The following is a 25,901-nucleotide window of genomic DNA, read 5'->3' on the forward strand; positions in this document are numbered from 1 at the left end:
GAAGACCCGGCGTTGTCCGTAGACACCTCCAAGGTCATGTGGCCAGCATGACTGCATGGAGCGCCGTTACCTTCCCGCCGGAGCGGTACCTAATGATCTACTCATATTGGCATGTTTTCGAACTGCTAGGTTGACAGAAGCTGGAGCTAACAGCGGCCGCTAACGCTGCTCCTGGGGTTTGAACCTGGGAACCAGGCAGATGGGATCTTGTTGTTCTACTAGTAATGTAATAATAGGTTCATTTTCTGATGGTTAATATTTCCAGTGCACATTACAGGCAGAATAATATTTTAGGGCAATTTCTGGCAACAATTTTATAAGGTACTTTAAAAATATTCTTTACTTTTATTGCAGATTCTTCAGTTATTCTTTTTCAGAAGGCTGAACAGGTTTACAATTATAGTAAAAACTGGTGGCAGGAAATCGAGGTTTCATTACATGTCAACAAGTAACTAGAGACCTGGTGAATATTTGAGTACATGTTGGACTTTTCTCCATAATTATTCAATTATTCACTACAGTCTCCCTGCCTGAGCTAGCCGGGGTGCTCTCGGGCCTGGCTTTGGAGTCCCAACAGCTCATTGTGCTGGGGGACTTCAATGTCCATGCCGAGGCCACTCCCTCCGGTGCAGCTCAGGACTTCATGTCCGCCATGGCATCCATGGAGCTGTCTCAATTAGTATCAGGCCCTACCCACAGAGCGGGTACACACTTGACTTGGTTTTCTGCCAGGGATGGGAGGAAGGTGGTGGTGTGGAGGAGCTCATCATCGCTCCATTGCCATGGACTGACCATTACCTGATCAGGTTTAGACTTACTGCGCCCCAACCTCCGCAGAGGTGGAGGACCGATTAAGGTGGTCCGCCCCAGGAGGCTTATGGATCCGGATGAATTCCTGATGGCTCTTGGGGAGTTTCCCACCACCTCGGCTGGTGACTCTGTCGGTGCTCTGGTTGCCCTCTGGAACAAGGAGGCGGTTAGGGCAATAGACACGATCGCTTTGGAACGTCCCCTCTCGAGTACCCGAGCTAAACCATCTCCTTGGTTCACTAAGGAACTGGCAGAGATGAAGCGAAAGAAGAGGGGACTAGAGGGCGTGTGGCGTTCGGAGCCAAGTGAGCCAAACCGAACACGGCTGTGTTCCTATCTTAGGGCATATGCCGCAGCAATAGATGCTGCAAAGAACGTTTTCTTTGCAGCTAATATTGCGTCCGCAAAGAACTGTCCGGCAGAGCTGTTCCGAGTTGTCAGAGGTTTGTTATATCCCGTCCCTCAAGACGGGATCCCTGACAACTCGAGAGCCCGCTGTGAAGCATTTGCTCGGTTCTTTGCAGACAAAGTCGCTTTGATCCATTTTGGCTTTGACATCATATTAACGGCAGTCTCCGAGGATGTAGCACGAGCACCTTCTTGTCCTATTTTGATGGATTCGTTTAAATTGGTTCAGCATGAGGACGTGGACAAGGTGCTTGGAGAGGAGAGGGCTACCACATGCATCTTAGACCCCTGCCCATCCTGGCTGGTGAGAGAAGCCAGAGGGGGATTGGCCAAGTGGGTGAAGGTGGTGGTGAATGCCTCCCTTTGGGAAGGCATATTTCCAGCGAGCCTTAAATTGGCTGTAATCAAACCGTTCTTGAAAAAGCCATCACTGGACCCCACTCAATTGGATAACTATCAGCCTATTTCCAATCTCCCCTTTTTGGGCAAGGTCGTGGAACGTGTGGTGGCCGCACAACTCCAGGCATTCTTGGATGATACTGTTTTTCTGGATCCGGCACAGTCTGGCTTCAGGCTAGGGCATGGTATCGAGACAGCCTTGGTCGCCTTAGTCAGTGATCTTCGCCGGGAGCTGGACAGGGGGAGTGTGTCCCTGCTGGTTCCGCTGGACCTCTCAGCGGCCTTTGATACCGTCGATCACAATATCCTTCTGGGATGCCTTGCCAGAATGGGTCTTGGAGGTACTGCTTTGCAGTGGCTCCGGTCCTTCCTGGAGGGTCGTTCCCAGATGGTGTCACTGGGGGACACCTGCTCAGCCCCGCAGGGTTCGGAACTGTCCCCCATGTTGTTTAACATCTACATGAAGCCGCTGGGAGAGATCATCCGGAGTTACAGGGTGCAGTGTCATCTGTACGCAGATGATGTCCAACTCTGTCACTCCTTCCCACCTGTCACTAAGGAGGCTGTCCAGGTCCTGAACCGGTGTCTGACCGCTGTGTCGGACTGGATGAGGGCGAACAAATTGAAACTGAATCCAGACAAGAAGGAGGACCTCCTGGTCAGTCGTAGGGCCGAACAGGGAATAGGGTTATAGCCTGTGTTGGATAGGGCCGCACTCCCCCTGAAGACACAGGTTCGCATTCTGGGGGTTCTCCTGGACTCATCGCTGAGCATGGAGCCCCAGGTCTCGGCGGTGGCCAGGGGAGCCTTCGCACAACTCAGACTTGTGCGCCAGTTCCTTGGGAAGTCTGACTTGGCCACGGTGGTCCATGCTCTGGTTACATCCCGTTTGGACTACTGCAATGCTCTCTACGTGGGGTTGCCTTTGAAGACGGCCCGGAAGCTCCAACTAGTACAACGGGCGGCAGCCAGATTAATAACTGGGGCGGCTTAGGGAGCGTACAACCCCCTACTTAGCAAGCTCCACTGGCTGCCGATATGCTACCGAGCCCAATTCAAAGTGCTGGTTTTGACGTATAAAGCCCTTAACGGTTCTGGCCCAACCTACTTGTCCGAACGTATCTCCTCCTATGAGTCAGGAAGATCCCTAAGGTCATTTGGTGAGGCCCTGCCCTCGGTCCCGCCTGCCTTGCAAGCACGGCTGGTGGGGACGAGGGACAGGGCCTTTTCGATCCTGGCTCCTCGGTTGTGGAACACCCTCCCCAGAGATATACGACAAGCCCCAACCCTTTTGAGTTTTAGAAAAGCCCTGAGAACATGGGTATGTGCCCAGGCTTTCAAAGATTAAATGATAAAGACGACCAGGACTGATTTACGGCTACAGCATGAGGATTTTGGATGAACGGATTTTTAATCATATGTTTTATATTTTTATATTGTTTTAATTGGATTTTCATTGCTATGTTTTAATTATGTGTAGGCATTGAATTGTTGCCAATTGTGTACGCCGCCCTGAGTCTCTTCGGGTGAGAAGGGCGGGATATAAATGTTGGAAATAAATAAATAAATAATTTGCTACTGCCAAGCAGATAAATCTTCCCTGTTTAGGCACTTTGCTATGCACCCCGTACATTTTATTGGCTCAGCCCAGACTTTCTTATCTACCTGAAATTGTGAAGATTCTTTAACTTCAGTGTATGGTACTGTTTGAGGGAGCATTGCTTGTTTAAACTAAGAGGTACTCGCTTTTAAGTACTATGAATTTCCAATTTTTGTCAGGCTTGTTCCACCAGTGCAAAGGAAACAGCAATTTTCCTTGTTTGTGCATGTTCCATCCTCTTTCTGAATTTTTCTCAATAACAAATACTTTCTTCAGTCCAAAGTCCAAACAAAACAATTTAAAGTTCAACCCCCTCTCCTAGTGTTTTGTAGCTACAAAAATAATCAGGATATTCCAGACTGATCATAGCCACTAAGTACCACTCTTAAGAAAGTAGGTATAATTTTATATAATGTAATGGTGGTTGCGGCAAAAAATGTTGCTTCCTTCCATACATAGGGAATGGTTTTTCCCCATTTACAGAAATCAATGGAATTCTTAACAGAAACCTCTAGGTGCTTGTGTGTTAATAACCTCGTAATATATGTATTTCATTAGGATTTTTCCCCCATGTTTCCAATGTATGAAGAATTCATGGACCTCCGTAAGCAAACTTTAATTTGCACGTTTATTATTCAGTCTATAAAAATTTATAAAGAAATGTTGCAGGATGCTATTACCAGTGTTACTTCATATTCAGAATTGCATTGTTTATATAAATTAACACATTTCAGTCACATTCCTTCAATAATATAAAATCCAAGGTTTGGGAAAGCATGCCAAGTGGTCATGCTGACTGTGAGAGCCTGGGAGTTGTAGTACAGAAAAGTGACTTATCCAAAAGGACACTTTTTAAACTGCCTGCACGGAAGTACTAATCTTCCAATGCACACAATCTGTGTTGATAGCTATAAGGCAGTTCTCTGTTAGTTACTTGAGTTAAAAAGCAGTAGAACTGCTGAAACAAGTCTTTCTCCCATTAAAGGATATCTTTGGGTCCTATTCATACTCTTGTCATCTTTTCTTCCTATGAAATGGGCATTCCTTGGTCATCTGTGAGTAGTTGCTGGTGTGTATAATACAGGTTATGGCCATGCAGCAGTGCTTCCACACGTAAAGAGATTTTCTGCAGTAGAAAGAAATGGGGGAAAGGAAATAATGAGGGTTATCAGCTATTCCAATTCCACATAGATCGACCGTGTTAAGAGGCTCACATGCTGTTTCACAGGAGAACTGAGGAATGTTCCTGTGGCTATAAATGCTACTGGATTGCTTTTTGACTTTACAGATATAACTGGGGGAATTTTATTCAAGTTTTAAAGAACTACAAATATAAAGGTGAGAAAGTATTACCAAAATCCTAATTCAGGAGTGGGCATCATGTAGTCTTTCGGATGTTAAGACTGCAAATCTCTTACTGTTGATTATGCTGTCCTGAGTCGATGGGAACTGGAGTTTAACAGATTCTGAGGAGTACAAATTGTCCACTGCTATACTAATCCAAACTGGGGATTTTTTTAGTGATTGATGTAAATTGACTTCAGTGTTTTTCCATTACTAAAAGTGAGCTATCTAGGACAGCACTTCTCAAGCTATCTGATGTGGCAGTTGTGACAATTTTTTTCCCAATGTGCCAAACAATTTGTGCCATATTATTGTATACATAGCTTACAAGAAAATATACCATAAACTGGGACCTGTCCAATATTTAATTGGTACACAGTATATTCTTAAAAATGGGACCAAGACTTTACATCTGCATTTTTTTTTAATTAGCAAGAAAAGATAGCGCTGGGCAATTGGGTACTTCACTTGCCAAGCTGAAACTCTTATCTCCCAGTTCTCTAAATATACAACAAAAAATACACCTGAAAAGAAAATATACATGTTTTATCTTCTTGTTTTCCTGAAGCTCAGATTATATGGAGACAAGAAGGAAGAGTTTCAGCTTGGTAAGCAAAGTACCCGATTGCCCAGCACTATCTTTTCTTGCTAATTAAAAAATGCAGTCTTGGTCCCATTTTGAAAAATATACTGTAGTAAAGGTAAAGGTCTTCCCCTAACATTAAGTCTAGTTGTGTCTAACTCTGGGAATTGGTGCTCATCTCCATTTCTAAGCCGAAGAACCGGCGTCCATGGACAGCTCCAAGGTCATGTGGCTGGCATGACTGCATGGAGCACCGTTACCTTCGCACCAGAGCGGTACCTATTGATCTACTCAAATTTGCATGTTTTCGAACTGCTAGGTTGGCAGATGCTGGGGCCAACAGCTGAAGCTCACATCGCTCCCCGGATTCGAACTGCTGATCTTTCAGTCAGCAAGTTCAGCAGCTCAGCTGCGCCAACTTATTTAACTGATACACTGTACATCATTATACAAAATAACAACTATTCAAGTTGTCCATCCACTCTACATGACTATTTCTGGAAGCCAAAAACAGTGCACAACAAAAACCACAAGATGATTTTTGTTTTAAGTTATTAGCCAAGGAAATCCCATCCTTATTGGCTCATGGGAAACCTTCCAACTGTGTCATAACATCTGAGTGTTACCTATGTCCCATTTCCTGGAATTTCAAAATGGTTCACCATCTTCAAACCATAAGGTCATGAAAAGTTATTTTAAAAAGCAATTCATTACTATTATAATTGTGTTGCTGTAGGCAGTAAAAAAATTAAATGCTATTATTTCCCATTTCTTCAATTAAAAAATTCTTTTTTGGTTACCAAAAGTAATCTGAAAACAACAAACAGGTCACTAGCCTTAGGCATGGAAAATGCTTTCCTCCTGTTTAGCTCATAATCACTTCAGCATCTCAAGCACAAAAAGAATTAACATTTGAACCACATAATATTTTCCTCTACCGTTTGGTGCAGCAAATCCCCATAACAAAAAAGCAATTAAGAAACCAGTTATACCACAAAGGGAGTGAAGCTATTTCTCACTGAATTACAACTGTAATATCATATCTTCGCTATTGAGGAAATGAACTAATTACAAGTATCAGATCAAAGAGGTAGCCATTACAGTCTGTTTTAAGATAAAAGATATAAAGGACTCCACCCTTGAGACTAACCGAAAAGAGAAAATTTCTAGCATAAGCTTCCATGAACTTTATCAGTTTGCATCTGATTCCTTACTGTCTTTTTATGTTATTATTTTAACTCATTATTTTTGAGCTCTGAACTCTGTAACTTATAATATATTTAACAAAGAAATATTGGTTTACCTGGAAGTCACGGATGTAAGTGAAGAAAAAGCTGATGAAAGAGAAAGCCAAAGACCACTCAGAGACTGTGCTTGCTAAGTGAAAGGCATAACCCTGTAGAAGACAAAACAGGACTTATATAAGGTGTATGTTTCATTGATGGAAGAACACTTTAACTGAAAATGAATGGAGGGAAATGTAGGACAGATAGAGAGAAGAATGGTTGCACACAGAGCATAGTTAAAATCACTACCAAAGGATATAGTAATGGCAGCCAACTTGTTGGCTTTGAAAGGTGACTGGAAAAATTCATGGAAGCAAGGGCCATAAATGGGTATTAATTAGGATAGCTATGGATCACATCTTTGTATCGGCTGCAGTATGTCTCTTCATACCAGCTGCAGAGAAGATGAAGGGTACAGTTGCACCACTGCCCTGTTTGTGGACAGATTAATGGTGAGAGCTGCCATATGAATGAAATTGGGGTTTGATCCAATACAGCAGCACTCCTGCTGTTGGTATGATAGGTGAACATAACCAGTACAACCAGCAGAGAAAAATGGGCTATCAAAGACAATAAAAACAAATACGGTAATTGGGTTAATTTAGAGCAGGGGTCCCCAAACTATGGCCCGCGGGCCACATGCGGCCCATTGAAGCCATTTACCCACCCCCACACTGCACAAAGGCAGAAGGGGGTTGGGCTAAATGACCCAAGGGGTGTCTTCCAATCCTTATTATTATTATTATTATTATTATTATTATTATTATTATTACTATTATAATATTGCTTGGTGGCCAACTATAGTCCGGCTCTCCAACAGTCTGAGGAATCATGAACTGGCCCCCTGTTTAAAAAGTTTGGGGACCCCTGATTTAGAGTCTATGTTCAAAAAACCTTATTTATATAATTTATTATTATAGAGAATCTAATGTTTCAGACAGATGTGTCGGGCACTTTCAGATACAACATAACAAACTGGCCCAACTAAACTTCAACTTAGCTGGTTCTGCAGAAGGAAAACCGCACATGCTTTTAAATAACAGATACTGAGATGTAGCCTTCCTTTTTCCTACCCTGAAATTTTGAGATACTGACTTCATTCTGGCACCCTCTTAAAACATGGCTTTTTATTAAAGCCCTTTGTCCCTGATTTCTTTCTAAATGTATATGGTTTAAAACTTTCTAACTCTTTAAAATGTAATTAGATATTCAAGTTGGGCTATCATTCTATATGCATTCTATATTTCTCAAGACTAAAAACAAAAACTACCCAAGAATGGATCATTCATGAGCTTACTTTATAGGAATGACTACCAATATAGTAGCAGGTAATCCTGATATATAGTGACTGACATTGTAGTAACATATAACACATATTGGAATTAACTATCAACAGATCATAAGCAGACACATTTTCCACAAAATGTAGAAGTATGTTGATAGCAAGGGTGAGCAACCGAAGGAGGAGCAAGGACCACTTTTCATGTTAGCCAATAGCTTGAAGGTTATGTGTTTGTACTTCTTTATTATTTTTTTACATTTTATTTTCATTTTCTGTGCCAAAGGCATTACGGGGGTTATCTAATAGCAGAAAAATTATTAATTTTCCACACTCAAACTTTTAGTTGCATTAATGTTAACAAATCAAATGTCCCATGATTCAAAATTAATACATTTTTATTTCATTATATATTAAATTCATTATTTCTTAGCTGTAAAAGAAATTAACCCAAATCTATTCAGATTTAATTTTCATGATATAGTTCCTAGTGTATTAAAAACAAAATCACACTAAATAAAATTAGTTAAGCAAATATATATAATTAGTATGATTACTATTACTATTATTATTTTGTATGCTGCTTTTTCTCTTAACAGAAACTCCAAGTGGCTAACAATGCTAAAAACAATACAATATAAAATATAAAACTTAAAAACCATAAACATTAAAATAGAATTTAACTATGTGAAAATAAATAGCTAAAACCATTAAAACCTATTTATAATTATTACTATATCGACAAGGGAATATTATAGTGACTGTGCCAGGAATTACAGGGTATTTTCCCATTGACTAAAATGTATTTAGCAATTTGTTACCACATTTTTGGTGACAAAGTTCAACCACAATTTTAAAAATAACCTAGGAAGCACCAGGGTTTAAAATAAAAGGGCACATATTATCTGTGGGCTGGAGTTTCTCCATCCCTCCACTGTAATCTGTGGAATAATCACCTAAATTCAAACTTACCTTCTCTTGAGGGTTCCAGTGCAGCTTCTGTATTAAACCTATTCCCCACTTGTATAAAACCATTGAAGAAATAAACACTGTAAAAGGTTAAGGAATATGCAAAAGATTCATGGAGAAAACTGGCACCATTTTACATTTATTATTGCTTGACCTGTTTGCTTTCTTCCATGATGAGAGAATTTACATTCCTTACAGTCTATCTGGCAGACATACTTCACCAATTATAATTTTATCATCTATGGCGTGTCCATATCATCTAAGGTGAGTTATCAAGTAGCACACCAAATGCCCACTTGGACATAAAATACCTTGTGTCTTCATACAATAGAAAAACAGGTCTGCTCAGGTAGCACAACTAATTCCCTCCACCCCATACCCCAACCACACACACAAAAAGCCTGCCCTGTAAAATGTTTTGAAATGTCAAGAGAGAGACCCTCCAGAACGGAAAACGTACAGCTGCAAGAAGGGACAGCAGGAATCAGACTTCACTGTGCAGATGTCAAAATGCCTTTTGTTTCCCTCACACAAAGAATTCTCTGAATCTAATCGATGTCAAAAGGCACTGTTGACCATTTGGCAACAGTATCATACAGTTGAGAGCTCGTGTTTTGTCCCAAACCCTCTGCCTGCATTTGAATGCTATATTAGCTTTTTCTTCTTTGTGTGTATTGCTTAGGATTTTTTGTGTACACCATGCCAATTTACCTTTGTTTGGCATTTCTACACTTGATGATGATAGCAAGACTTATTTATTTATTTCTCACATTTATATCCCGCCCTTCTCACCCGAAGGGACTCAGGGCGAAAGACTAAGCCTTGCCCTCACTGAACAAACATGTAAAGAAATTTGTGTAATGCAAGTCTGTGCAGAACAATCTATTGATATTCAAGCCCAACCCATCAAAAAGCAAGGCATATCCCTTCTTTTCTATCTGCCTTACCCTGCTCTATTGTGCTGTCTGTCAACATATAGATGGGGAAAGGTCCGATCATGCCATCTTGCAGGTATTGTTAGCGTGCAAGTCCCAACAGCCCGGACCAGCACAACCAGTTTGGAGGACTTGCAGCTCAATAAGAAGTCACCTTGATTGCAGTCCACTTTGTCAGATACATCTAATAAAGTGCACTGCAGCATACATAAAAATATGCCACTTGTTAAGTTTTTAAAGTTATTTTTTAGTCATTATTTATTTTGTTATAGATCATACAGGTTAAAAGTACCATTAGCTGTTTCATTTTTCACTAGAAAGGATACTACTGCCTATACTTAAGGCACACCACAACAAAACTGCCAGTCTGATCCAAAAGATGCCCTTCCCATGAATTCCTGGTTGCATCTTATATGAAAGAATTGTCTGAATCAAGATGTATATGGCTCCTATTCCAAATGTGATACAGGCACCAATGACATGCATGGAAAACATAGTGCTTTTCTACAAGAAAAAAAGCGAATTCAGATATCTGGGATAATTACATAGGACAGCAATAGTTAGAAATGTAAACTGCTCAATAATCATTAGCAAATTTCAACCTTCAGAGCTCATGTTTGCAAAAGGCATGATTTCATTGTGGACATGTCTATCTGCAGAACAAAAACTTTGCAATACATGCCCAACTTCCCTATATTCCTCTTACCTAGCTAGAAGTTTCCTAGTAGCATCACCATTAGAAGGATGGTGAAAGAGGACTGCAGAAATATAGGCATTCAATTTGGGGCTCCTGAAGTATGATTGCTGTGAGCCATGCAATCGAGTTTGAGCTGGGAAACCATGAGAATCTACTCTAGCTGAACCTAACATAACGATTTGTGCCTGCTTTCCCTAACAGTCAACAACAACAACAATTATTATTATTATTATTATTATTATTATTTTATTGTTGTAACCTGCCTCCATCTCCCCAAAGGGACTTGGGGTGGCTTACACATGGGACAAAATGTCCACAAAACATTAAAACAAAATAATCCATTAAAACAAAAACACGATTAAAATAAAACATAGCAAAGCATAACAATCAGATAAAAACACAATTAAGTAAAACATAAGGGTATAAAACAACAGCATTAAGACTCTCTCAAACAATACATGACAAATAACCAGTAACTAGAAATATTGAGATGGGAAGTAAATGAGTGCCCTAAAATCTCTTACAGAGCACAGAGTAACAGGAAAACTGAGAGGAAAGCGGAGAGCAGATAGCTTCATCAGCTACTGTAGCATTTTTTTAAAAAAAAGATAAATGTGGCCACTAAAATAGAAATGTGGCCACTAAAATAGAAATCATAAGAAATGTGGAAGAATGAAGAGTAATCCCTGGAAGCATTTTAGAAAAATGTTGATGAGATCTCTTAGAAGGTTCATTTACTTATGTGACCTGGGTATTTTATTTCACATGTGCATACTGTTATTATTCGTTTTGAATTTAAAAAATCTGTTGAAGCATATTTATTTTTGCAGTGTAGTAACTTATTCCCATTTTTCATGCAATTTCTATCTCTGGTACTATTTTTTTTTTGTTAAAAGTTATTCTGAGGAACACAACTGCTTCATTAACTGAGCTATACCTGCCTTTATTCTATCTGCACCCCATCATAACTGTCAATATTTGTTTGTTAGATGGTTTATTTTCTTAAAATATTGTCTTTATCTCTTCAGTCATGAGAAAATAACATCTACAGTATATCCTGCTCAAGTGGTATGTGTCCCATTTCCAGGTAGGCCCCTATCAGACACCGTACAATGGCTGCACAGATTAGAGACAGAATTGTTTAGTTTCAAGAAAGCATAACATGCTTTCAGAGAAAAAAAAAGATGGTGTTTTAACCCCACATTGATCCTCTAAGTTTTTGGTTAGGGTGAGAGATGGTGTCCAGATCAAGAGCATGAGTAAAGATTTTAATCTTGATTTTCGCCATTAAAACATGACACTTTCACCATGATACCGGATTGGTCCTTTTGGCTATTTTGTTAGGTTTAAAGTGTCATGTACAGACTAAGCAAAAGCACGCAAACTGGCTATGCCAGCAAGGAAGAATGTCCCCCCCCCCAAATATATTAAAGGCAAGAGAATGACTAAGAAGACAGTGGGGTTACTGTTCAGTAAGGGTGGCAAAATGCTAACAGGACACAACAAAAAGACAGAACTATTCAATACCTATTTTGCTTCATTTTCTCCCAAAAAGAAAACTGCATGCTTCCATGAAGCAACAGAGACCTTTGCTGGGTTCTGGATTGCAAAGCAAAATTGATAGGGAGTTAGTCAGGAATCACTTAACGAACCAAACTGAGTTCAGATCTGCAGGGCCAGATGAACTGCATTCCAGAGTATTGAAGGAACTTGCTTAGGTACTCTCTAAATTACTTGCCATCATATTTTTAAAAAAACACTTGGGGAACAGGTTAAGTGCCAGAGAACGGGAGAATGTCAAACACTGGCCCTCTCTTCAAAAGGTTCAGGAAACTACAGACCAGTCATCCTTACCTAAATACCACACAAATATTAGAAAATATTATACAGGAGTCTATCTGCAAATACCTTGATGGTAATGGAGTGATCAATAGGAGTCAAAATTAGTTTGTTGAGAGCAAGTCCTGCCAAACTAATCATATATCTATTTTTGTTCACATTGTTAATTCAGAAGATGCCAGGAATGCTGTTGATGTCATTTATCTGGATTTCAGCAAATCATTTGATAAGGTCCCTCATAATATTTTGATTAGCAAACCTATTAAATGTGGCATATATGGAAACATTGTCAGATGTATCCATAATTGGTTGGAACCATGCTCAGACAGTCATCATCAATTTCAAACTGGAAAAAAGGTCTTCAGTGGAATGCCTTGGGGTTCTCTCCCAGGGCTATTACTTTTTAACATTTTTACCAATGACTTAAGATTCTAGGGTGAGAATCATCTTTAGCGAGTTTGCATACTGCACAAAACTAAGAGGGGTGGTTAGTACACTGAAAAGTAGGAAAAGTATTAAAATGTCCCTAGACAAACTAGAAAAATGGACAGAAATTAATAAAATGTAATGCGGTAGCTAAAAAAGCCAATGGGATTTTGGCCATAAGTAGGGGTATAGTGTCTAGACCCAGGGAAGTCATGCTACCCCTCTATTCTCCTTGGTCAGATCATACCTGTAATTCTGTCTCCAATTCTGGGCACAATTTAAGGGAGATGTCAATAAGCTGGAATGTGTCCAGAGGAAGGCGACTCAAATGATCAAGTGTCTGGAGAACAAGCCCTATAAGGAGCAGCTTAAAGAGCTGGGCATGTTTAGCCTGCAGAAGAGAAGGCTCAGAGAAGACATGACGGCCATGTATAAATATGTGAAAGGAAGTCATAGGAAGGAGGGAGCAACCTTCTTTTTTGCTGCCCTGGAGACTAAGACGCTGAACAATGGCTTCAAACTACAGGAAAGGAGATTCCACCTGAACATCAGGAAGAACTTCCTAATTGTGAGAGCTGTTTGGCAGTGGAACACTTTGCCCCGGAGTGTGGTGGAGGCTCCTTTTTTGGAGGCTATTAAACAGAGGCTGGATGGCCATCTGTTGGAGGTGCTTTGAATACGATTTTCTTGGCAGGGAGTTGGACTGGATGGTCCACGAGGTCTCTTCCAACTCTATGATTCCATGATTCTATGAAATGACATTCAATAGAGACAAATGCAGATTTCTATATTTAGGCCACAAAAACCAAGTATAGGATTCTGACAAATATATCTCAGTTGTGCTACATGCAAAAAGGACATTAGGATGATTGTAAATTGAACTTAAGCTAGCAGTGTGATGTTCCAGTAAACATGGCTATTTTAGCCTCCAGAATGAGAATTCTAGTATCTAAGTAATAATCACACTATATACTGTACCAGCCACGCCTCATCCGAAGCACCGCAATCAGTTCTGGGAACTTCATGTTATGAAGGGTTTCTTTCTTTTTTCTTTAATTTTTAAGTACTCACAATTGAAAATTTTGTGCTATCCCATCCCATCATTTTATGATGGATATAGACAAGCTAGATAGGTTCACAGAAATAGAAATATGATAAGAGATAGGGAGAATAAAATATATGAGGAAAGGTTGGAGGAACTTGGAATGTTAACCTTGGTGAAGAGAAGACTAATGGGTGACACGACTGCAAGAAAAGAGGAGAGGGCTAAGGTACTGCTATTAGTTTTCTGATGTTAACTAAAGGAAAGAAAAAATAGTGAAGTAGTGAGGCAAAATCCCATAGAAACAGAGGCCCCATGATATAGACCCAGGCAACACTGCATTCACATCAACTAGTGTATAAATAGAATCATTAATAATATCAATATTGCATGAGAAATCAGGATCTTCAAATATCATGCTTTTAGGATCAATTATGCAAAATGTTACTTAGGAACTTGTGTCAATTTTTTAAAAAAAGTATATGTGCTTAAATGTGAGTTGAAGATTTCTGATAATTGAGATGGTGGAATGAACTTGGAACTATCTCTGATAGCTGGCATTGATAACATATATTCTATGTGTTGGGAGAGGTGGAAAACCCTTGATCCATAAAATTATATATATATATATATATATATATATATATATATATATATATATATATATATATATGGTATGTAGCATTTTGGTAATTGGCATAAACGGCATCAACCAGCTAGCGGTACTTTTCTTAAAATGCACATTCCTGAACAAACCAGTTCCCAAGAATCTAGAAAGCATTTGAAGGACCAGATGACATTAACAGGTGCAGCCAGTTTCATGTGGGCAGACTTTAGAAGAACCTTCTTTTCCCTTGCTAACTGTAAATACTGTTATTGTCTGAATCTGAATTGTTCTAGAGCTTATGCCGTCAACTAAGGTTGCTGTTGAAGATATAAGAGAGTAGATTCTGGTGGGATATTAAGGAACATATTATCTCTCTCCTTGCTATTACTGCCATACCATTTCTTGTTAAGAGTTTCTTTTTCTAAGTGAAACACTGCATAATAATCTGACTCAAAATGTCCTCTTTAACTCACTTGCCCCACTACTGCAATAATAATAATAGTAACAACAACAACTTTATTTTTATACTCCGCCACCATCTCCCCGAAGGGACTCGGGGTGGCTTACATGGGGTCATGCCCAGGTAAAAACAATAACAAAGTAAAACACATCAAATAAAAAAGTGCAATTATAAAATTTTAAACATCAACATATAGAGATAAAATAGCAACTTAATAAAACATGATTGAAACACAAAATTTTAAAAACGTACTGGGTAAAGTGCACCGTATAAATTTGTAGACATAAGGTAGCTGATAAAGTGCTGTAGATTCATGAGAGAGCAAATTAGGATGGGAATAGGCCCTATGGCTATATCAAAGTGACAAGGCCAGAAAAGTGCAATCGATGAGGAAATGGTCATCGATGCAAGATTTATCATGGAGATGGGCAACCCTTCACCAAAGGTCTGTGTAAAGAGCCAGGTTTTCAAGCTCTTCCTGAATGCTGCCTAATCTCCCTGGGGAGCGAGTTCCAGAGCCGGGGGGTCCACCACGGAGAAGGCCCTCTCTCTCGTCCCCACCAACCCCGCTTACAATGGAGATGGAAGTGAGAGAAGGCCCTCCCCCGACGACTGAAAAGATTGCACAGGTTCATGGGGGGAAAGGCGGTCACAAAGTTAGGATGGTCCCGAACCGTTCAGGGCTTTGTAGGCGATCACCTGAACCTTGAATTGGGTCCAGAAGGTGAACGGCAGCCTGATATAAACTGCAATGTTTATATGTTCTATTTCTTCTTTTACTATGTCTAGCTTGCCATATTATAGCTTCTCACATTTCATATTCCATAATATGTGTTGTGCTTATAGATAGTACCCCAATTATTTGCCTAAATTAAAGATGTAACACACACCTGGAAATTTGCAATGATGCAAAGCCCAAAGCAGCTAACCATTCCTAAAACAACACCCATTTTGTTTAACCTGAGGAGCTTGTGATCTTCGGGAATCAAAGCTCTGACTTGTCTGTATCGAACATACATGGTAGCAATGCCTGTGAACAAACAATAAAAATACAGTAAGAATGGATTGCTAGATGTCAGAAATCAAGGATTACTGTTATGGTTGCAAAAAGACAGAAATCAAGCATGCAAAACTCAACAAAAGAAATAAATACTGATTATTGTATGCAACAGATATACCACATTCGACAGGAAGTTCTTTGATCCAATCGAGTTTCTATAAGTGAAATTCCCATGCTTCTATACCACCTAGAAATCTACTCCACATAGTTAAAAGACCTTTTGAATGACACAAGTAGCACCATTGAACGTTGAGGGCAGGAAGATTAAATTAGCTCTAATTGCCCCCCCCCCCCATCTTGTTCCTTAAATTGCTTTCTGTAATTGCATCCCATTTAATTCCTTCTGTTATTTATTCCATGGAAGTCACTGATTCATTGAGGGAGCATAAATAGATGGAATCTTGAGTATGCAGACACAAGAGCAATTCTGTTTTTCTGTTTTTGGAATCACAATCACAGCAATTCCAAAATGAAGCATTGCTTCAAGTGGCAAGATGCTAGGGGGTAGACAATGGTGACAAGGCATGAAAAGACTGATCAGTGTATGTCAGGAGGCATGCTGCATACCCTCTAAGGCAGACTCGTAAAATCCAGTTCAAAACAGATGTGGATTTTCTGCTTTGATAATCTGGATTACAGGGCAGTGTATAAGGGCCATATGCTGCCTGCTGCCTCTTGTCACCAGTATTGGAATAATATTCAAGTCTCACCTGTAGCAGGTCCAGTATTGACAAGCTTAAGAGACTTTGGCCCCTTTTCCACTGCCATATAAAATCCAGATTATCTGCTTTGAACTAGATTATATGACAGTATAGATTCATATATTCCAGTTCAAAGCAGATAATCTGTATTATCTTCTTTGATAATCTGGATTATGTGGCAGTTTAGAAGGGGCCTTTCTTTCTACAATCAGCTCTAATACTACCTGTATTTCCCATTACTAAGATATACAAATGGCCTCCTCACCTATGTTCTATCAGTGTGTCATGCCACATCACAAAGCCATCTCAATAATCATTCTATTCTCATTACTACATAATTATTCCCCTTTGGAGCACCATCAAAACATTCTCAGGGCCCTTTCACACAGCCCTATATTCCAGAATATCAAGGCAGAAAATCCCACATTATCAGTTCAAAACAGATATTGTGGGATTTTCTGCCTTGATATTCTGGGATATAGGGCTATGTGGAAGGGCCCTCAATTTGTACTTACCCAAAAGAGCAGCAACATTTAACATTATCCCAAACAAACATCTTTCAGGAGGCGTTGTCCCTGCATCACTGAAAGAAATGTAACATATAATATTCTGCTTTTTATTATGCAAATACATTTTTAAACTAACCAAAAACTGTGTGAAGAATATGCTTGGGGTTCTACGTAACAATGGCTCACTATGGCCCCTTCTAAAAAGGAGCCTCCAGTCGTGCAGCAGGTTTAAACCTCTGAGCTGCTGAATTTGCTGACTGAAAGGTTGGTGGTTCAATTCTGGGGAGCGAGGTGACCTAGCAGTTTGAAAACATGCAAATGTGAGTAGATCAATAGGTACCACTCTGGAGGGAAAGCAACAGCACTTCATGCAGTCATGCCGGCCACATAACCCTGGAGGTGTTTACAGACAACGCCGGCTCTTCGGCTTAGAAATTGAGATGAGCACCACCGTCAGACACGACTAGATTTAATGTCAGAATATAAGAAAATTTCCCCCTAAAATGGAATCTTAGGTCCCTTCTACACTGCCACATAAAATAAAGATTGTTTGCTTTGAACTGGATTATATGGTGTATAGACTCATAGAATCCAGTTCAAAGCAGATAATGTGTGTTATCTGATTTGATAATCTGAATTATATGGCAGTATGGAAGGGCCCTAAGTGAGCACTCAAGTGTTTCTTATAGCCATCTTGATTCCAAAGAAGCCCAGGATGCCTTCTAAGGGCCCTTCCACACAGCCATATAATCCAGAATATCAAGATAGAAAACCCACAATATCAGCTTTGAACTGAGTTATCTGAGTCCACACTGCCATATAATCCAGTTCAATGTGGATTTTATATAGCCATGTGGAAGGGGCCTAAATCCCAATTCAGCAAAGAGAGTATCATTGTAAACATAAAGATAAAACCTTTCAAAAAACCAGTAAAGGACAATGGAAAGCCAATAACACTGGAGAAATATTTCAAAATGACATTAAACAGGATAAAATCAAACAGAAATTACTTCCCTTCATTTTCTCATTCTTGTGCTCCATTTAATGTTTTAATTTAGACGTTTGTGAGAAGAAAAACAAGTTATATCTGTAAGTTTTGGGGCAATCATTGCTGAAACAGAAGGATGAACTTCCTAGACAGCCAGCTGGGAGCAAAGATCTACTGGTTTGTGCTGCCTTTGGATACTCTTGAACCACCGCTCCCAGCAGCCTGAGACAATATAGGCATTAGTGAGGAAAGCTGGAAGTGGCAGGTCAACAATATCTGGAAGGCCACATAATTCTCATCTACGTGGTAAACTTCCCTCCTGGTTGGCTGTTAGGAATTGTGGGAGTTGAAGTCCAAAACACCTGGAGGGATGAAGTTTGCCCATGCCTGCTCTAGCTGGACCCTCTGTGCTGAAATCAGGCCTGCAAAATGACTTGGATGAAGACAACAGGAGTTTCTCCCTCAAGTCTTATTCTGGTATGAAAAGAACAGTTTGGGGAGCTCTAAAAAGAAGGGGAAAGTTTAGTCTTCCTTCCCTATCTATGACACATACTACAGCTTTCTGTCTGCATCTATATAATTTAAAAAAGTAAAGAAAGAGTTTGCCACAAAGGAGGTTGGGAGGGTGGGGGAATGCTTTCCTTATTGAATGTTACAGGTAAAAGTACAATAGTACAAAGTTTACTGACCTGATGTAAGGCACCAAAGGGTCAACATGATGTAACAAAACTGCAGTAATGTAGGAAAACAGAAAGGAAGCAGATGACCAAATGACTAGGGCCGAAGGCAAAATACTCAGGCCTTGCTGAAACCACCACATCTGGTTCAAGTGCTGTGAATAATAAAGCGATAAAATGAGTAGTCTCCCTCCCTTCTCTACTTGTCTTGAAAGAAACAATTGCTTTCATGAGCTTTGCCTTTTGCCCTGAGAACATGCAAAGACGCCACTTTCTACTGAATCAGGACTCTGTCCAGAAAGATTGCATTCAGTTTCACATTTATGTTGCAATGCCAGCTCAGCTGAGGAAACGGAAAGTTACTACAAAACAAAAGTCCAATAAACTGCGAGAAGGGGAAAAATTGATATGTGTAAATTCCACTCCCTTCGAGATTGGAAATTGAGAAGAGTGGGCAGAACTTAGGGCCTTTCCACACAGCCACATAACCCAGAATATCAAGGCAGATAATCCACAATATCTGCTTTGAACTGGATTATCTGAGTCCACATTGCCTTATAATCCAATTCAATGTGGATTTTATACAGCGGTGTGGAATGCTGATGTTTTTCTGATTTCTGAAAGGATGTGCTAAAATTATCAGTTTATAATATCGTTGTTGTGTGCCTTCAGTAATAATAATAATAATTAATTAATAATAATAATTTTATTTACCTGCTTCTCCTCGAGGCAGGTAACAGCACAGGTAAAATACATATTAAATACACAGGACAGAGATGAAAAAATAGGACATAAGTTTAAAATAGGCAGAAAAACTAAAATATTTTATTGATTGTGAACTTGATTGCTTTAAACTCAGAAATCACCAACCAGCCATGATTTTTATATGCTTTGATAAAATTTATTGGCCATTTGAAAATCAGTAAGGAAATATTTACAGGGAAGGTACAGGCCAACAATGTGATTGTTATCTTAATTGAGATACTTTATGTTAATGATGAATTTTTACTCTTCTATTCTTACAGACTAGTTCAAATGATCAGTTATATGACAATTTATACAACTGAAACAATTGTCAAATCCAGATTTGGTCTTGCCGCTTTAAGTGCATCCAGGTTTTCTTTAATATAGAGACATTAATGAGGGCCAATCAAGTATCCAAACGAACTATTTTTATACATAAATTTATGTTATCTATAAATAAATATTACAGGCAAGGTTCAAAGAAAGAATTGGAATATCTAATGCTGACTCATCAATGACCATCCATTTTAACATGTATGACTGTATGGCTATAGATCTCTAACTACATCTTGTACAGCAGAAATTCCTCTTTTGGGTATACTGGTGTCTGTTCAAGAAAGGGATTTTAAAATCAGTAAATAGCTGGAGACATAGTACTGCTAATGCTTCTGTAATGCATTATGTTTTGGAGCTGCATATGTTCAACTGACTGAAGAGCAGCTTTTTCCATGCCACTGTGAGCAGTATGACCAGGGAGAAGGACTAGGACCAGGGGACTGCAAGGAGCAAAGGTGCACATATGCAGTTCTTTGTGACATTCATTCCAGTGGGTGAGAGGGAAAGGACAGGGGTGTGCAAGGGAGACATGTGAGTGCTCACTCAGGCAGGGAGGTGGGGTGAGATAGCACAAAGTGGAGGGTGTGCATGCGCATGTGTGTGTCCCCTCATACACTTGCTCATTCAGGTGAGCAATGTCCTATGTTCCAGTCAGCAATTCAGACAATGGGAGTGTAAGCATTGTCAAGGAGGGCAGCCCAGGTCAGTCACAGGATATCCAGCAAGATAAAGGGAGAAGCCATAGAGTGTTTGTCAGTTGCTCCATATGTTGCCCAATAATTTAGTAGCCCAGGTAATAAGCCAGCAAGAAAAACTGTCATAAATAACAGCAAGTCCCAGGTCAGTAAAATACGAACATTGAAAAATATTGCCAGTCACCAAGTGGGGTTGAGGTTGAAAATAACAAAGCTAAGAAAAAACTAGACAAAACTACGGTTAGGTGGATCTGTAATTGGCTAAGCGAACGAACCCAAAGGGTGCTCACCAATGCGTCGTCTTCATCATGGAAAGAAGTGACAAGTGGAGTGCCGCAGGGCTCCGTCCTGGGCCCGGTTTTGTTCAACATCTTTATTAACGACTTAGACAAAGAGTTAGAAGGCACGATCATCAAGTTTGCAGACGACACCAAACTGGGAGAGATAGCTAACACTCCAGAAGACAGGAGCAGAATTCAAAATGATCTTGACAGACTAGAGAGATGGGCCAAAACTAACAAAATGAAGTTCAACAGGGACAAATGCAAGATACTTCACTTCGGCAGAAAAAAAGGAAATCAAAGATACAGAATGGGGGACGCCTGGCTTGACAGCAGTGTGTGCGAAAAAGACCTTGGAGTCCTCGTGGACAACAAGTTAAACATGAGCCAACAATGTTATGCGGCAGCTAAAAAAGCCAATGGGATTCTGGCCTGCATCAATAGGGGAATAGCGTCTAGATCCAGGGAAGTCATGCTACCCCTCTATTCTGCCTTGGTCAGACCACACCTGGAATACTGTGTCCAATTTTGGGCACCGCAGTTGAAGGGAGATGTTGACAAGCTGGAAAGAGTCCAGAGGAGGGCGACTAAAATGATTAAGGGTCTGGAGAACAAGCCCTATGAGGAGCGGCTTAAAGAGCTGGGCATGTTCAGCCTGCAGAAGAGAAGGCTGAGAGGAGACATGATAGCCATGTACAAATACGTGAAGGGAAGTCATAGGGAGGAGGGAGCAAGTTTATTTTCTGCTGCCCTGCAGACTAGGACACGGAACAATGGCTTCAAACTACTGGAAAGGAGATTCCACCTGAACATCAGGAAGAACTTCCCCACTGTGAGGGCTGTTCGACGGTGGAACTCTCTCCCCCGGACTGTAGTGGAGGCTCCTTCTTTGGAGGCTTTTAAGCAAAGGCTGGATGGCCATCTGTTGGGGGTGCTTTGAATGCGATTTCCTGCTTCTTAGCAGGGGGTTGGACTAGATGGCCCATGAGGTCTCTTCCAACTCTACTATTCTATGATTCTAAGGAAATTTGTAGTCAGCTATTTCAAGACACTAGGTGCCTAAATAAATAAGTGTCTCCTTCTAAACAACTGTGGACACAAAGCAATTTCTTTGTCACTCAATGAATGACAGTAATGGGTCCTCAATGCCTGTAACCTATTGCTGGGGAAAGAATTGAATCTCTGGAGTCAGTGAGAGCCATTGATATCAGGACCTGAAGATTCCTGGCAATCTGTCTCCTCCTTTAAGTCTGAACTTAAAGGCGTTGTACGAGGGAGGGTGGAGGACATTTTCATGGTTCCTTCATGCGCACTTGCTCAAGCAGATGGGAACGCAAGGGAAGAGGGTGCATGCATGTTAGTTTGATTGAACACTCACTTGCCTAGTTGAGGAGGAAAGTAAAGAATAAGGAGAGGCCATGTGTTGCCTCCCCTTTGAATGGTTGGAAAACGTATAATAATGATAATAATAATAATTATAATATTTATTTATACCCCACTTTATCTCTCCTGCAAGGGACTCAAAGCAGCTTATCATAAAAACATCAGCATATAGATAAAATCCACAGAAACATAGAAAACCACAGCTGACTTGAGAACACAGGTACTTTGTGTGTATATGTGTGTGTGTGTGTGTGTGTGAGAGAGAGAGAGAGAGAGGGAAATACAGTGTGGGTGCCAAGAGATATTTATGCTTTTTTCTACTTTCCCTAATTCCTGCAAAAGTAGAGGCCCTCGCACAGAGTCTTTCAAAATCAAACTGTTATTTAAACTTTCCCTGGCTAATAGGGAATTCTGACTTTGCAGAATCCACGAGTTCCACAAAAGAGAGACCAATTTGGGTTGTTTTGAGTTTTCTGGGCTGTATGGCCATGTTCTAGAAGCAGTATCTCCTGACATTTCACCCACATCTATGGCAGGAATCTTCAGATGTTGTGAGGTCTGTTGGAAACTTGGCAAGTGTGATTTATATATCTGTGGAATGTCCAGGGTGGGAGAAAGAAAGAATTCTTGTCTACTTGAGGCAAGTGTTGATGTTGCAACTGATCACCTTGATTAGGATTGAAAAGCCTTGCAGATTAAAGGCCTGGCTGCTTCCTGTCTGGGAGAATCCTTTGTTGAGAGGTGATTAGCGGGCCCTGATTGTTTCATTTCTGGAATTCCTTTGTCTTCTGAGAGTTGTTCTTTATTTACTGTCCAGATTTAGAATTTTTTAATACTGGTAGCCAGATTTTCATCATGTTCATGGTTTCCTCCTTTCTGTTGAAATTGTCCACATGTTTGTGGATTTCAATGGCTTCTCTGCGCAGTCTGACATGGTGGCTGTGATCCTGAATTTCTGTGTTCTCAAATAATATATTGTGTCTATGTTGGTTCATCGAGTGCTCTGCTATGGCTAACTTCTTTGTTTGAGTTAGTCTGCATGCCTTTCATATTCCTTAATCCGTGTTTGGGCAATGCTGCTTTTAGTGGTCCCTATGTAGACTTTTCCACAACTGCACAGTAAGGTAGACTCCTGCAGAGGAGAGAGGATCCCTCTTGTCCTTTGCTGAATGTAACTAATCAAGGTGATCAATTGCAACATTCACACTCGCCTCAAGCAGACAAGAGTTCTTTCTCCCACCCTGGACATTCCACAGATATAAACCCCACTTGCCCAGTTTCCAACAGACCTCACAACTTCTGAGGATGCCTGCCATAAATGCAGGCAAAACGTCAGGAGAGAATGCTTTCGAAACATGGCCATACAGCCTGGAAAATTCACAGCAACCCAATGATTCCGGCCATGAAAGCCTTCGACAACACATATTGCTTCATCACACTAAAGCATGAACCCGCGTTAAATGTGGTTTCTGCCTCCTGCAGAATTCTGGGGTTTGTAGTTTGGTGAGGCCCAGGACCTGTCTGGCTGAGCTGTTTACAGGCCCCTCCTTAAAATGGATTTAAAGTGGATCCAAACTGTAGTGTGATGAAGCCCATAAAGACCAATCTGCTTACAGGCCCAACAACCAAAGCAAGACACAAAATTATTTGTTTCAGAAAGGTGTTTAGGAATGGAAAATAAAACCAGCTTTAAGATGAGACAGTGCTGAAGCACATAGTACTGAACTTCGCGCATTCGTTTATAACAGAGCAACCATGGAGCCTTTCAAAGCAAGAGTCATCTGATCTTAATCTTGAGGAGGGAAACTCAGCGGGACAAAAGCTTCCATTGTGGCCACTAGCCACATACTGGTGAAAGCAATTTGTCCCATTTCTCAAACGGAGGCCACCCCAGGTTTTCCTTTTAGAAAACTGGCCGCGGTATCTCTCTTCTAAAGCACAGAAAAGGGTGGCGAGGGCTTGCTCGGTTCACTTTCAGGCCCCGAAGGAACAGAAGCCCCCTCCTTCCCTCCCTCCCTCGGCGCCTCATCTGACCCTCCTCCTGTCCTGTCCTGACAGGAAAGCACACCCGGACACTTGATCCTGCCTGCCGGGCAAGATGGGGAGGTCGAAGTGTGATTTACCGTTCCGCTCTCTCATTCCTCCACCGCCGCTCCAGCCTCGGCCGCCACCCCCTCAGAAGAGGAGGGAGGGAAGGAGGGCGGCCAAGGAGGCGGGGAGGGCCCGCGAAGGCGAAGCGCCACCAAGCAAAGCAGGCGGGTGGGCAGGCGCGCCTCCTCCCTGGCGCACGCGCACTCTCTCTCTCTCGCTCTGTGTCCCTCACGCGCCGCTCCTCCGTTAGTTTCTCCTTGGGCCGCGTGCGCGCGCCAGCCCTCCCTAAGCAACCGCCGCTCGGCCTTGTTTACGGCAGCTGGAAAAGGGACGTAAAAGCGCCGCCTGGGCGAAGAGGCTGGTTGAGGTAAATGCCGGGTGCTCTCCGCGCGCTTCAAGGGGGAATGGGCTCTGCTGTGGGGGCTTGGGAGCCGAGGGTCTCCTCCCTGGGTTTCGGAGGAGAGCCTGCGCCTCATTTGCCTCTCAACTTGCGGGTATGGCGGCGAAAAGGGTGTCTCTTCTTTCGGGGTTTCTGCGTCAGGTGACCCCAGAAAGTCCCCTTGCCCTTGCCGGCCTTGGGCCCTTGACCGCGAGTCTTGCCCACCCACCCGCCGGGCAGTCCTTGGGGCCATGTAACCGGAGCTTGTGACCGGGATCACCGGTCATAACAACAATCCTCTTCGCCCTCAACACACGGGAGGGAGGGAGAGTGCGCCGATGTGTCACAGGCCCAGATTAGGAGCGCCTCCAGGAAACCTGCCCTGCACCTGGAGTGAAGGCAGTTTGGCACCACTTTCACAGCCATGACTCAATGCTGTAGTTTTAGGAAGACTTTAGCCTTTCCTGCCAAAGAATGCAAAACTACAAGTCGCAGGATTCCATAGCATGTGAGCCAGGGCAGGAAAACTGGTGTCGAAACTGCATTAAAGGCTACCCCTCTATTCTGCCTTGGTCAGACCACACCTGGCATCATACTGTGTCCAATTCTGGGCACTGCAATTGAAGGGAGATGTTGACAAACTGGAACGTGTCCGGAGGAGGGCGACTCAAATGATCAAGGGTTTGGAGAACAAGCTCAGGAAGGAGCGGCTTAAAGAGCTGGGCATGTTTAGCCTCTCTTGGTTACAATCAAACCACTTGGCCAGCACCGGACCGGAAGTAGTCCTTCATAAGCTATCAAAATCATCTTAGATTCAACCTGAGATCTTGTACCCTACATTCTTGTTATACGTTGTTGCTTATTTGCAAAACACATGTTGTGTCCCTGGATTATGGCTCCTTTCCAGTTAGTTTCCATCTTTTTCTTCACCATATCTTGCCAAGAAATAGCTCAGGCATCACATTTTTATGGATTGTTTTCTATGTCCTGATTCAGCAGAGGGAGTATTGTGGTAATTCTAGCAGCTGACTTCCAACTTTGTCTTTTATTATCATCTACTGTGAACTCTCTTATTTACAAAGTTCTTAAGATTTACTCACATAACAACAGTAAATTAATTAGCAACAGCCTGGCAAATTTGTGTTTAATTCTTTTGCCAGCAAAGATGTCTGGATTGGCTGATATCAGCAATGGTTTTAAACTGGAGAGTTCAAGAACAAAAATTGGAACTTGTGTCAAAATATTACTGTAATTATAGCATTCTTTGTATAATTCAGAAGGTTTAAATAAAATTCTTTCTGATTTATCTGTTTATCTTTTCCTGTGAATCACAGGTGTTTTTTCTGTGTATGTAATCACTTTTAATAGAACAT

The 25,901-nt window shown here is 41.2% G+C and overlaps 2 protein-coding genes across 4 annotated transcripts in view; one reads left to right on the forward strand and one right to left on the reverse strand.

Annotated features, from left to right (window-relative positions):
- Window positions 1-3,826: 3,826 nt before the first annotated feature.
- On the reverse strand, window positions 3,827-24,334 carry dram2 (DNA damage regulated autophagy modulator 2). Its single transcript, XM_003220577.4, has 8 exons — window positions 24,182-24,334; window positions 18,632-18,774; window positions 16,961-17,028; window positions 15,575-15,714; window positions 9,940-10,117; window positions 8,682-8,758; window positions 6,448-6,540; window positions 3,827-4,343 (listed from the first exon to the last, which is right to left on the reverse strand). The coding sequence occupies exons 2-8, from the start codon at window positions 18,760-18,762 to the stop codon at window positions 4,245-4,247; spliced, it is 786 nt and encodes a 261-aa protein (XP_003220625.1). The 5' UTR covers window positions 18,763-18,774; window positions 24,182-24,334; the 3' UTR covers window positions 3,827-4,244.
- Window positions 24,335-24,376: 42 nt separating this feature from the next.
- cept1 (choline/ethanolamine phosphotransferase 1) overlaps window positions 24,377-25,901 on the forward strand; it is a 31,986-nt gene continuing 30,461 nt past the window's right edge. For 2 of the 3 annotated variants that reach the window (XM_008109917.3, XM_003220578.4), the window contains exon 1: window positions 24,377-24,516. The gene's annotated coding sequence lies outside the window, so the exon portion shown is untranslated. Of the gene's footprint in view, window positions 24,517-24,619; window positions 24,644-25,901 lie in introns of those variants that run through there. The other variant, XM_062978730.1, reaches the window with a different exon arrangement.

This window comes from Anolis carolinensis, chromosome 4 (genome assembly GCF_035594765.1).
Source record: "Anolis carolinensis isolate JA03-04 chromosome 4, rAnoCar3.1.pri, whole genome shotgun sequence".
Taxonomy (NCBI): domain Eukaryota; kingdom Metazoa; phylum Chordata; class Lepidosauria; order Squamata; family Dactyloidae; genus Anolis; species Anolis carolinensis.